Source organism: Gorilla gorilla, chromosome 13, assembly GCF_029281585.2.
Source record: "Gorilla gorilla gorilla isolate KB3781 chromosome 13, NHGRI_mGorGor1-v2.1_pri, whole genome shotgun sequence".
NCBI lineage: Eukaryota > Metazoa > Chordata > Mammalia > Primates > Hominidae > Gorilla > Gorilla gorilla.
This window is the reverse complement of record NC_073237.2, coordinates 66,567,799-66,580,476: the sequence shown is the minus strand read 5'-3', so window position 1 is coordinate 66,580,476 and position 12,678 is coordinate 66,567,799. Positions and strand designations below refer to the sequence as shown.

Sequence of the window (12,678 nt, the reverse complement as noted above, 5' to 3'; positions counted from 1 at the left end):
CATATCTCCCAAATGTGCAAATTCTATTAATTATAAAATTTCCAAATTATATATCAATATAAAATAATGAGATGGAATATCTTTAAAGAAGCTCATCTGACTAACTTATATTTGAATTTAACAAGGTAACAAGATCTATAAAAATAACTATCAGCACTCCCCAATGCTCAGTCTGTAGGTATTGGCATCCTTTGAACTATTTATCAATAGACTACAAAATAGTTAATCTCTACTTTCACATTATTTAGAATTCTCAGACCTGGGCGTATAAAATTCACAGTACATTTTTCAAGATTTAAAATATGAGAAGATACATAAACATTAATAATGTACTCACTATAATGCTATGTGTCCCAATAGGCCCCGATCTCATTTGCTCCTCTCAACAACTCTGTGAATCAGGTATGATTCTCATTTCACCAACGATGAGACTATCAAGTAACTTGTAAGTGAAAAGTCTGCCTGACTCAAAAATATATTTTTAAAAAATTACATAGTAGCTTAATGTAAGGAGTAATAAGTGAAAATTGGCTATTGGGCATGTTAGCAAACGTAGTGTTTAAACATAAAAACAGTTAACCTATGTTGCAGCCTCTCTGATGAATACTCGGCCTTGTAACTTGGCTTCTTTAAATGGTTTAAACCTTTTTTTCATGAGTGTTTATTGCTTCTATTAGACTGTGATTTCACTGCAGGCAGAAAAGGGACTAAATTTTCTACCCTTTCGAACACTAATAGACTGCTGAACACTATTTTGTAAATGTGGGTACTTAACAGACTTTTTTTTAGTAAATCTGAAAACCAAAATGACTCTTAATAAGGTTCAGAGTATAAAAAATAGTTCTCACTTAAAATAACATACACCAAAAGAATATGAAAATATTGATTTATTACCAACAAAGCAGGATTTCCCAGTTTTTTTCAATTACACACACACAAGCACACACAATAGCAGAATGAAATTACATTTTTCACATCTAAAGGTTTATACCTCAAAGAAAATAGGCATGTGTCCAAAAGACAATTAGAAAGCAAGAAATCTTTCCTTTTACTTTGAATATGGAAAATCTTTTAACAGAGACTCTTTCCAGGCAAACCAATGAAGATTTAGGCACAGAAAATGCTTGTCACCTTAAGGTTTTTCAATATAACTGTATTCACCAAATCAAGTTTTTACTAGAAGTTTTTACGATTTTTATGTAATTAAAAATCAACTTTTGGCCGGGCGCAGGGGCTCACGCCTATAATCTCAGCACTTTGGGAGGCCGAGGCGGGTGGATCACAAGGTCAGGAGTTCGAGACCAGCCTGGCCAATATGCTGAAACCCCATCTCTACTAAAAGTATAAAAAATTAGCTGGGTGTGGTGGGACGCGCCTGTTGTCCCAGTTACTTGGGAGGCTGAGGCAGGAGAATCGCTTGAACCCGGGAGGCGGAGGTTGCAGTAAGCCGAGATCACGCCACTGCACTCCAGCCTGGGCAACAGAGTGAGACTCCATCTCAAAAAAACAAACAAACAAACAAACAAACTTTTGCAGAAAATAAAGTTTTAAGTGGCTGAGACTATGTGCTAGACTTACTACTGTTTAATATGCTAAAATGATACATAATTTATTCTTCACAGCTCAAAATTCAATGTAAAGCCAAATATTAATTTTGTCCAGTAGAGAAATTAAATGTTTACAAACAAAGTATGGAACAGTTGTTGGCCTATGTAAATTGAAATGTAATTGACCATTTTATTTTCAGACATGCTTAATCTTCACGTTTCTTTTTCACATTGATACTCATTTTGCAGAAATAAGATGACTGGTACTAATTTAGACAATAAACAAACTACACCAAGCACATTTTAGTAAAGATATTTTGGTGGAAAGCAAAGTAATTAACGATGAAAACATTTGGTAATATCCATTTACTAATATGTTACCAAGTTCTTCAATGTTTACATGACTTGCTCATATTAGTAAAAATGTCATTTTAAAATATTTTCATACTTCATGCATTGGAGTTAGTTTAAGAAGGGAAGGCTCTTTTAAAATGTTTATAAAGAAGAAAACACCTTTTTAAAGAGAAAATGTCTAAGTGAGAGGACATAAACTTATGGTTCATTATTTTTTGACCTAGTTAAGAATATAAATTTCAATGGCTACTTAAGAATATACAAAACCCAAACTGAAAGCAATTCTTCAATTTATTCAGGCAAGCAAGTCAAAAAAATAATTTTGTCATTACTGGCACAGATCCAATCCACTGTCCAAAGACATGACTTTGGACTGTCTATTTTCCTATAAGATTTATTTTTTAAAAGAAGATAATTTGTTTGGTTCTACTAATTAGTATAACTTAGAGATAAACAAATGATTTTCCCATTTAATTCTTTTGCGGTGAAAGAAAACAGTTTAAACTAGATTTTCTAAGATAATGGGTACATCAACATTGTAAGAAAGGCCCTATAGGCTTAAGTTCTAAAAACATTACGGTTTTAAAGAAATCAATGCTTTTCCATCACTCTTTACATAACACTGAGAAATTTCAAATATAAATTGTAGAAACCAGTATATGAAATTTTAAGAAAAATCTTACTAAAAATAATTATAAAAATGCTTTTAGAAATGTAAGATGTAAAATATAATTGACTTTAAATAAAATTTAAAAAAGCAACCCCTGCCCCCACACTTTACAAGGTTATTCTTTAAAAACCCTTGTCACCTAATTTTATTCTCAGTCAATCTTTTGGTTGTATTTTGCATCATCTAGTGGCCACCTTGCAGCATTTCAAAGCAGTTCTGCTACCATTTTTGAACCCCAGTGCTTTTTTCCCCTTGAAATACCAATAAAATTATAGCATCAAGTTTCATAAAACTTTCTTTTAAAGGCCCATAAAATTCCATTTCCTACTGGAGATAAGGTAATCTTTTTTAATAGGAAGAAATGAATAGATCTGTCATAAATTATTACTATACATTAGACATTTTCATATCAATTTTTAAAAATTAAATATAACATTGGGAGAAACTAGGACTTAGGCTCTAGAGTCATCTTTAGGCTCTAAAAGTAATTAAAGTTACTCTGCAATTAAAGCTCAGGGCTACCATATAAGTAACTTCTTGTGATTAACCCCTCTTCCACTGTACCTTTGATTTGTAATATTAAGTACATTTTAACATGAGAACTCAATGACTCATGGTCAGAGTGCCAAGAACTCAAGTTCAACCAAGACTGAAGAAGACTTAACTTTTACTACCAGTTGCTATTTTGGAAAGGTCATTATAGTTTCCATTATCAACCTATTTGTATTTAAAAGCAGGTTTCCAAAAATAACTGCTTTTCGTTTTAGTGAATCTCCTTTTATTCAGTTGAGCCATACTTATAAACAGAATTTAACAAAAAAAAATTCCCAAGTTCCCTCTCTTTACTTTTATTAAGAAGGTTGAGTGAATGTAATACGGCGCCGCCGCCTTTGGAAAGCCTTTAAATTCCATCTGTTTGGTTCCAGCATATGAGGGCCATTGTAGACAAACAAAACTGTCATCTTTTCAGAATAAGGAAGATTTTGCAGGAGCTGTAAGTATTAAAACAAATTGTCATATAAGCTATATACTGAGAAGTATAGTTTTCCAACCTTACATGTGTACAGTCAAATGTATTATTTTATTTGCAATATTAATAAAACTTTTTTTTTTCCCACTCTGCTGCTCAGGCCGGAGTACAGAGGTGCGATCTCAGCTCAGTGCAACCTCCATCACCCAGATTCAAGAGATTCTCGTGCCTCAGCCAGCCTCCAGAGTAGCTGGGATTACAGGCATGCACCATCAGGCCCAGCTAACTTTTTGTATTTTTAGTACAGACAGGGTTTCACCATGTTGGCCAGGCTGGTCTCGAATTCCTGACCTCAGGTGATCTGCCCGCCTTGGTTTCCCAAAGTGCTGAGATTACAGGTGTGAGCCACTACCCCCAGCCAATAAGACTCTTAAGAAGCTCTTAGACACCTCAATATAAACCTTGCCAGACTGTAATCCTTACCTAAATTAGCATACCTGTAGCCTGGCCTAAGGAACAATCAAAATAAGGAATAATCGAGCCCTCTAGATTCACAGGATAACTGGGATTATTCAACTTCCTTGGCAGACCTTGGAAAAGAGTATGTCCTCCACAATTTTCCTAGGGTAGATACTTTCACTTTTTATTTATAAACACTTCTCAAGCAACTTCTTTGATAGCCTGGTATCCTGAAAAGTGTGTAACAGGGACATGTGTAGACTAAGGTATTTGGCAAGCAGTAGGGTATTAACAGATGTGACTATTCCACAAGACTATCTACTGAAAAAAAGAAGACAGATGACACTATTTAATAAGAATTTGAATGTAGGATGGGCAAAAACAATTTTTTTTTCTTTTCTGGAACAAGGTCTCATTCTGTCACCCAGGCTGCAGTGCAGTGGTGTGATCTGGGCTCACTGAAACCTCCACCTCCCAGGCTCAAGCGATCCTCATGCCTCAGCTTCCCAAGTAGCTGGGACTACAGGCGCATGCTGCCACATCCAGCTAATTTTTGTATTTTTTTTGTAGAGATGGGGTTTTGCCATGTTGCCCAGGCTGGTCTTGAACTCCTGGGCTCAAGTGATCCACCTGCCTTGGCCTCAAAAAGTAGTGGGACTACAGGTGTGAGCCAGTGCACCTGGCCAAAATTTTTCATGAATACTTAAAATGGAAAAAATCTGGTTACATTAAAAACATATCTTTGAATATATATGCTTTGTAATTTACAGCACTAGATTTAGCAAAAGAAAATTTCCCATTGCAATGGTTTTAGATTATGAAAAATTATCTACAAAGATAATTCTGTTTTTATCAGAATTAACCTGTGAATAGAAGATGTTGGGATACTTAAATTTCTCCTGCGCCAGCTTAGTACTAGTGGCAAATAGAGGAAGGGCAGTATATGACAAGAGAGGCTTTTTTGGGAAAATGAAGAGCCAGGGTCTTAAGGGTTGTATTCCCCACTCATCTTTTAGTGCTGAAAGAGTACCTTTTCTAGAAGAGGAATGAGAAAATCTCAATTTTAGAACATAATAATATGCCTCCTACCTTTCTTCCTCTGATTAAGCATGACACTGGAACTTGTCCCTTTAATAATGTAAATATTACTGTTAACCTTTTAAATTCCTTTTTTGGGAGTGTTCCTGCTAATATGTACATGTTGGGACAAAAACTGTATGATTACGCCACAGGAGATTTCTGAGTATATGACCACTTTTAGGTTACTTTTTACCTACCTTTGGTGTTATGAAAAAGTATTGAGATGTATTTTCTTTACAGGCAGTATTTACAACCATTTCAAACACTCTCCGTTCATTGATTGGGTCCATTCCCTAAACAATGGCAATAATAATGATTACATTTATTCCTATTACAGGATATAAGAAGATCCAAGTAACAGAACAATCACCATACCTGATTGATTTCATCAACTACTCTGAATGGACATCTATTTAGCTCCTGAAGTGCCATCAAGTATAACATGGTAGAAACACTTCTTTCACCTCCACTTTGATGGTGAGGAGTTAATTCATGCAGTTGAGTACTACTGCGAAATTTGACTCTAATTCGAATTCCATATTTATCATAATCTTCCTATAAAACATTTAAAAAGTGATGAAAAATGAGTTTCCTCTGGTAATGTCATTCTATTATTTGAAAATGGATTGAATTAACTGAGTAAGAGTAAAGAACTCAAAATTTGGTGACACTAGTTTAAATATGTAACAATAAATATATATGTATTTTTAAAAATAATAAATATTAAGCAAACAGTTACTAACTAAAAGCTTTAAGGGTTTTCAAAGAACTATTTAGATAAGGAAACTATTCAGATTAAATTAACATTTTCCTCCTCTATACCATTCTATTCAAGTTTAGTAGGCTTCCCCAAGAGTTTTTAGAAATTACTGAGCGAGGAACTCTGTCCTGGAAAGGCACTATCTATTCTAGTTCCAAAATGCTAGGTTCTTAAACTGTAGGTGAAAGCAATTAGAACATAATGGAGTGTCATGCTCTCTTGTGCTAGAGAAGTGGTTGTGTATGGTAACTGCAGAAGGCCAAGAATCCCCCTAACTTCTTCAGTTGGTTAAGAAGGAAAAAAACAAGGTAGGAATTACACATATACTTTGAAAACTTAAGTCATACATACACACAATACTCAGCAAAAAGCAAGCCTGGCACGTAATAGGTGCTCAATAAATATTTGTTGTAATGAGTACATTAGTGTTTTATAAATGTTGCCAAAACTGAGGATGCACTAAGGTTTACTATTCTTATTGATGGCACTTCTATGTCAGGTTCAGATTTACCTTAAAAATGAGATACATAACTTACTAATTAGGCCGGGTGTGGTGGCTCATGCCTGTAATCCCAGTAATTTGGGAGGCCGAGGGGGGTGGATCACTTCAGGTCAGGAGTTTGAGACCAGCCTGGCCAACATGGGGAAATCCCATCTCTACTAAAAATACAAAAATTAGCCGGGCATGGTGGCAGGCATCTGTAATCCCAGCTACTTGGGAGTCTGAAGCAGAAGAATAGCTTGAACTCAGGAGGTGGAGGTTGCAGTGAGCCAAGATTGCGCCACTGCGCTCCAGCCTGGGTGAGAGCGAGACTTTGTCTCAAAAAACCAAAACAAAAAACATGAAACTTACTAGTTAAAGGTTATCTATTAATTGAATAGAGCTTTAAGGTTAAGATAGTACTGACCAAGAGAAAGATATAATACAACTCACATATGTAATTTTCAATTTTCTAGTAGTTACTTTTTTTTTGAGACAGAGTCTCTGTCCCACTCTGTTGCCCGGGCTGGTCTCAAACTCCTGAATTCAAGTGATCCTCCTGCCTTGGCCTCCCAAAGTGGGATTAGGCATAAGCCACAGCACCTGGCCTTTGCCTGTCTTAAAGAAAAATTAATTTTAGCCCAAAATGCAATGCATAAACTTACAGCACAAGAAATTAGTAGCAAATTTCCCACTATTTCCATTCTCATAAATTCTTAAATTCTTTTTTTTTTTGAGACAAGGTCTGGTTTTGTTGCCCAGGCTGGAGTGCAGTGGCACCATTTTGGCTCACTGGAACCTCCACCTTCCAGGCTCAAGTCATCCTTGCACCTCAGCCTCCAGAGTAGCTGGGACCACAGGTAGGTACATACCACCACACCCAGCTAATTTTTGTATTTTTACAGAGATGCGATTTTGCCATGTTGCCCAGGCTGGTCTCAAACCCATGAGCTCAAGCTATCTGCCTGCCTCAGCCTCACAAAGTGCTGAGATTACAGGCGTGAGCCACCACACCTGACCATGAATTCTTAAATTCTTTATTAAAAAAAAAAAAGACACTGATACGCACTATATTTCAAACTAATCTGTTTATGAGTCTTCTAACTCCAGCTGTGGTAGCTTTATAATGTATTTATTCAATACAACTGAATAACCATTACTCAAATGTACAAAAAGAGTTACAAGGTATTAGTCACTAATTCCAAACATAACCCCCCCCCCCCAAAAAAAGTGACCCTAATGGAATCCCATAGGTGGTTTTCTCCTTTCTTTCAACATTTTGGTAAACAAAACTTTTCACAGATATAACTCTAAAGTAAATAAATAATTTATATGTACTTTAAGCATATAATTAAAATTATTTGCCAGAAATATTATTTATTTCAAATGCAATTTTACCTCATTTTCTGTATGGAGATCAACTTCACCAGCACACTGCATGGAACTAAAAAAATTGCTGAATTTTTCATTAATTTTTTCTACCAGCTCTTTTAAAGGATTAAGCCACCTTTCTTTTACCTACAAATAAAGGCAATATAAAAACACAATTTAAAAGCAGTATTACTATATTCTGACACACAATTTTATGTAAATTTTATATCAGTATCAGTCTGGGCATAACACACTTCTCTTAGAAGCATGTCATCTCATTTTCCATTATTCTACATTCCCATTTCATTAATAATCACATGATAAAAAGATTAAAAACTAAAAAATTACCTGTGAAATGTTTTCCCTGTATTGATCTAGTTCAACTTTCTTTCCCTTTAGTTCCTCAGTTAACTGTTCTATTTCTTCTTCTCTTTTTGTATATTCCTGAACAATCTGGCAGGGGAAAAAAAAACTTCTTTAAGATAAATCTACCAAAGGATAAAACTATATACAATTTTGCATTGATTAAAACATTAAATGAAAATGCCAATTGTGCTGCATTGTTTGTATGCAAATAATATATGTTCTTATTACATACTGAAAGTGACATTTTTTATCCTTGAAAAAATAGACATTGCAGTATTTCAGGTTAGCCCAACTATTCTTTTTATAAAGAAAAGGCACAGAACATTGTGTTCCTTAGGAAGAATCTATTTAAAATTCTAATAGATTCAGAATCTGGCATTTAAAGCACATTGTTCCTGCTGTCTAGCTTATTATTACCAAGAGCTCTAGTACAGAGTGGGAGGCAAGTACTGTAGGGAACTCTGTGTGTGTATGTGTGTGTATGGGGAGGGTGGTGGTGGTGGCTGGATGCAGAATGGGAATAGAGAAACAGGCATACTGTAGGATTCAGTCCCGTGAAGCAGGAAGCTCTTGATCTTTCTTCAGTTAATAAAGCATCAATTTCATCCAATGTGTTTGGAAGGTCTTGGAAAACCTAAGAAAAAAATTGCCCGTCATTATAGATACAACGAAAACAGTTCCATTCAAATAGTTAAAAGAAAAATAATCTGCTGAATAAGTTATCTATCTGTTCAACAGCATGCTGGCACACAAGAATACAAAGGAATAATAAACAGGGTCATTTGCCTTCAAAAGCTTGTACTTTAAAGAAAACAAAATGTATGTACTGGATAACACTTTAAGGCAATGTATTGATGTTGAGTATTAAAACAAGCAGTACATATCATATAGGCTAGGAATTTAGAGAAAAGAAGTATCAGTTCACGCTATAGGAGAGTTAAGAGAATTCAAAGGCCTAGAATTCATCTCCGGGCCTTAAAGCAAATGGCTAGGGAGGAGCAAGGCAGAGGGAAGATAGGCGCTTGGGAAAAAAGAATGAGTACTGCATACCATGGGGAGTGAGGAGTTGTGTCCATTTGGAATGGTGGGTACTTGCTGAATTGGTAGAATGGGTCCAGAATATGTGGGGCATTGAAAGAGAGCAAGAAGTTAGAACTTTATACTGCACTTATGAAGAACTAAAAAAGCATCCTGAGAATCTAATTACTTTGACAGTTGAATTTCACCACAGTACTATCTTCTGAGTCCATGCCATGGGGACAAATTAGAACAGATACTTTTTTTTTTTGAGGGGAGGCAATCAGTACATTGTTTGGCCTAGCACAACCTGCAAAGGCTATATACTACATGGTACAAAATGAATCCTGAAACCCTGAAAAAGATCTTGACATATTAATCTAATATCTTAAACTTATTATTTTAACCTCTTAGAAAGCAGTTCAACCTCTATAGACCTTCAAATATTACTTTGTTGAATCTCTGACTTACTGAGATGTAAGCTCATGTGTCCAACATTTATTTACTCGATATCCTCACTTGACTCTAATAGGCATCTTAAATTTAAGATGGTGAAACAGAATCTGGATTTCACCCACCTTCCCTATCACTTTAAGCAACCCTGTTTCTCCTTCAATCTTCTCCATTCCAGTAAATGGCATTGTAATTTGTTCAGGTGAAAAATTTAGGGGTTCTCTCTCTCATCCTTCATGTCAAATCCATCAGCAAGTCTTGCTGGCTCTGTCACTAAAAGATATCTAAGACCTGTCAACTTCTCCCTCTCTCTCTTCAGTGCTATCACCCTATTCATGCCATCATGTATCTCTTGCGTGGTCCAAAGAAATGACCTTCTAAATGGTTTCACTGCTTCCATTCTTGTATCCCTACTTTATCCTCCATCTAGAAGAGAAGTTAGAGTGCTCGTTCATAAAAGTAGTAATGTCACTTTTCCATTTAAGATCCTCCACTGGAGTCCATCCCAAAAGAATACAACCTTAATTGCTTGTATAGTCTACAAGGCCTACATAATCTTGGCTTCTGCCTTCTTCTCTGCTTGGATAATTTTTAACCCCAATGAGATTCCTTTTATTCTGAAACATCCCAAATATACTTCTGTCTTGGGCGTTGTCTGAGCTGTTTTCTCTGTCTGGAATACTTTTGCCTGACATCTTCACTTGACTGATCTGTTCTCTTCATTCAGGACTGTTATAAAATGGTATCTTTTCAAAGGAGGCTTCCCTGACCAAGTTCCCATCCATGTCACTCCATCTCCTCACCCTGTTTTATTTTTCTTAGCATCTCTTGTTATCTGACATTATCTGATTTTTGATTTGTGTTTTCATCTACCCAATCTTCCAGACTAGAATATAAGTTTCAGCTGAGAAGGAAGTATGTCTGTCTTGTACAATGCTTGACATATAAGAGGTAATTAATACATTTTAATGAATATAATCATCTCCTAATTTTGATTCAAAAACAGTATGACTTATCAAGAATAGAATCATGCTTTTTCTGAAAGAAAAAATTAGTAGATTGTACTTATATTTATTTTATAACAACACAATGTATTCTGAAGACATTCTACTGTTTTTAGAAACAAGCTTCTCAATTTGTTTTAAAGATATCTACTGAGTTCCTAGTATGTATCCAATTAGTCGAATCCATTCTCTGTGATTTCTGTGTCTGATATCATAAATCAATTGAGGATTTGAAAATTATAATCCATTAATTTTTTTCCAGTTGTTTATATCTTTAGTAGCCATTTCATTATCTATTGAAATAGATAACATTTGAAATTAAGAATTTTCAAGACACACCAATACTAGATATTTTAAAACTTATTTTCTAATTTCATTTTGACATTATTCTGAATAGGTATCCAGGCAAAGTATCATCCCCACTTGTCACAGAGGTACATAATTAACGGTGGAATGTGACTAAAGGGCAGCATCTCCTAATTTTACTGAGTGGTATGTCAGGATAAAAAATATAATGGAAATAAGACCTCTTTTTTCCTTTTCTTATTGGCAGATGTTAGCCTTACATACTCAGCTCTCATTGAACCCTAATTAAACACCCTAATTTCCAGGGAAACATTTTCATTTTCCCTTTATTTTTAAAATATCCTATTTATTATTTCTGATATACCAATTACTGGTACAATGTTTCCATGAAAAACTATATATGTTCCAACTGTACCCATTAAAAGGCATTTGTATTGGAAGAATAAATGTTATAGTACCAATACCACTGATCTGTTAAGCAACATTATTTTATATATATATATTCAGTTTAAAAATGTGGAAGAACTCCCTATTTTTTATGACACATCATGTTTTTCACGGCCTGTTACAATGCCTAAGATTCCATAATCTTAAAAAATATGTTAAATATGGCAATTGTAGCATTATATACTTTTTATACTTACTGTCTGGTATTCTTGAGGAAGAGTCTGCTCTGCACCCAGGTTACATACTTGCCTAGCTCTTTTCATAAGTTCCTTGCATTTCTGCAATAATCTCTGTCTATTTTCATCCAATTCAATGAAATGTTGCTATTAAAAAAATTTATTTTGAAGATTTAAATGTTAATTTTAAAGCAGAGGGATGTTTTATTAAACTACCACATATTAAATACATTGTTGAATTCTGACTGTAATGATAATCAAATTATCTGAAACTGTTTCTTAAATAATGACTCTTTTTATTATAAAGGTTAAACTTGAACTTAAACTTTAAAATACATCAGCACATCAATAACCTGGCATTTCTCTAATCCATAAGAGGTGTAAAATTTAAATTTTACTGCCTTTTTCTGAAAGTCTAGCTTAGCTCCATGTAATTATATTTATTTATTTACTTACTTATTTATTTTTTTTTTGAGACAGTCTTGCTCTGTCACCCAGGCTGGAGTGCAGTGACGTGACGTGATCTCAGCTCACTGCAACCTCCGCCTCCCAGATTCAAGTGATTATCACGCCTCAGCCTCCCGAGTAGCTGAGATTACAGATGTGTACCATCATGCCTGGCTAATTTTTGTGTTTTTAGTAGAGACAAGGTTTCACCATGTTGGCCAGGCTGGTCTCCAACTCCTGGCCTCAAGTGATCCATCCGCCTTGGGCTCTCAAAAGTGCTGGGATTACAGGTGTGAGCCACCAGGCCCGGTCATGTAATTATATTATAATCAGATTTGAGATACACAGTACACAGGCTTCATATGAGAAAACTCAGCACTCAAATGTAGTTAGAACCTTTAAATCATGCTTGATAGTTTTCCAAGTACCTTCCATGTATTTATTTATTCATGGACCTATTTATTCCTTCACCAAATAATTACTGAGAACCTATTAAATGCCAGTATTATAATCCGCATTGGTCACAGAAAGGTGAATAAGAACACAGGATCATTATCATAACAGAAACAGATACTCTTTACTGAATGTTTATGTGCTAGGCCCTTGGCTAGGTGCTTCGCATACATTATTCCCTTTATTTCTCACAAACACTGCACAGTAATATTATCCTCATTTAGTGCATTAAAAAAAAAAAAAAAAGAGAGACTGAAAGGAATTAAGTAACTTGCCCAAGCCCACACATTTAGTTAGAGACTGTCATGATTCAGATC

General features: G+C 35.0%; 1 protein-coding gene across 6 annotated transcripts in view; it reads right to left on the bottom strand.

The window, feature by feature from the left end:
- Positions 1-869: 869 nt before the first annotated feature.
- Positions 870-12,678, bottom strand: part of SMC5 (structural maintenance of chromosomes 5) — a 95,974-nt gene continuing 84,165 nt past the window's right edge. For 2 of the 6 annotated variants that reach the window (XM_004048111.5, XM_055350768.2), the window contains 8 exons: positions 11,483-11,608; positions 9,109-9,153; positions 8,597-8,692; positions 8,041-8,145; positions 7,720-7,839; positions 5,456-5,635; positions 5,278-5,373; positions 870-3,563 (listed from right to left, as the gene is read on the bottom strand). In XM_004048111.5, the coding sequence (XP_004048159.3) occupies positions 3,423-3,563; positions 5,278-5,373; positions 5,456-5,635; positions 7,720-7,839; positions 8,041-8,145; positions 8,597-8,692; positions 9,109-9,153; positions 11,483-11,608 (909 nt within the window). In that variant the 3' untranslated portion in view covers positions 870-3,422. The remainder of the gene's footprint in view (positions 3,564-5,277; positions 5,374-5,455; positions 5,636-7,719; positions 7,840-8,040; positions 8,146-8,596; positions 8,693-9,108; positions 9,154-11,482; positions 11,609-12,678) is intronic. The other 4 variants (XM_019034163.4, XM_055350769.2, XM_055350770.2 and 1 more) reach the window with 2 other exon arrangements.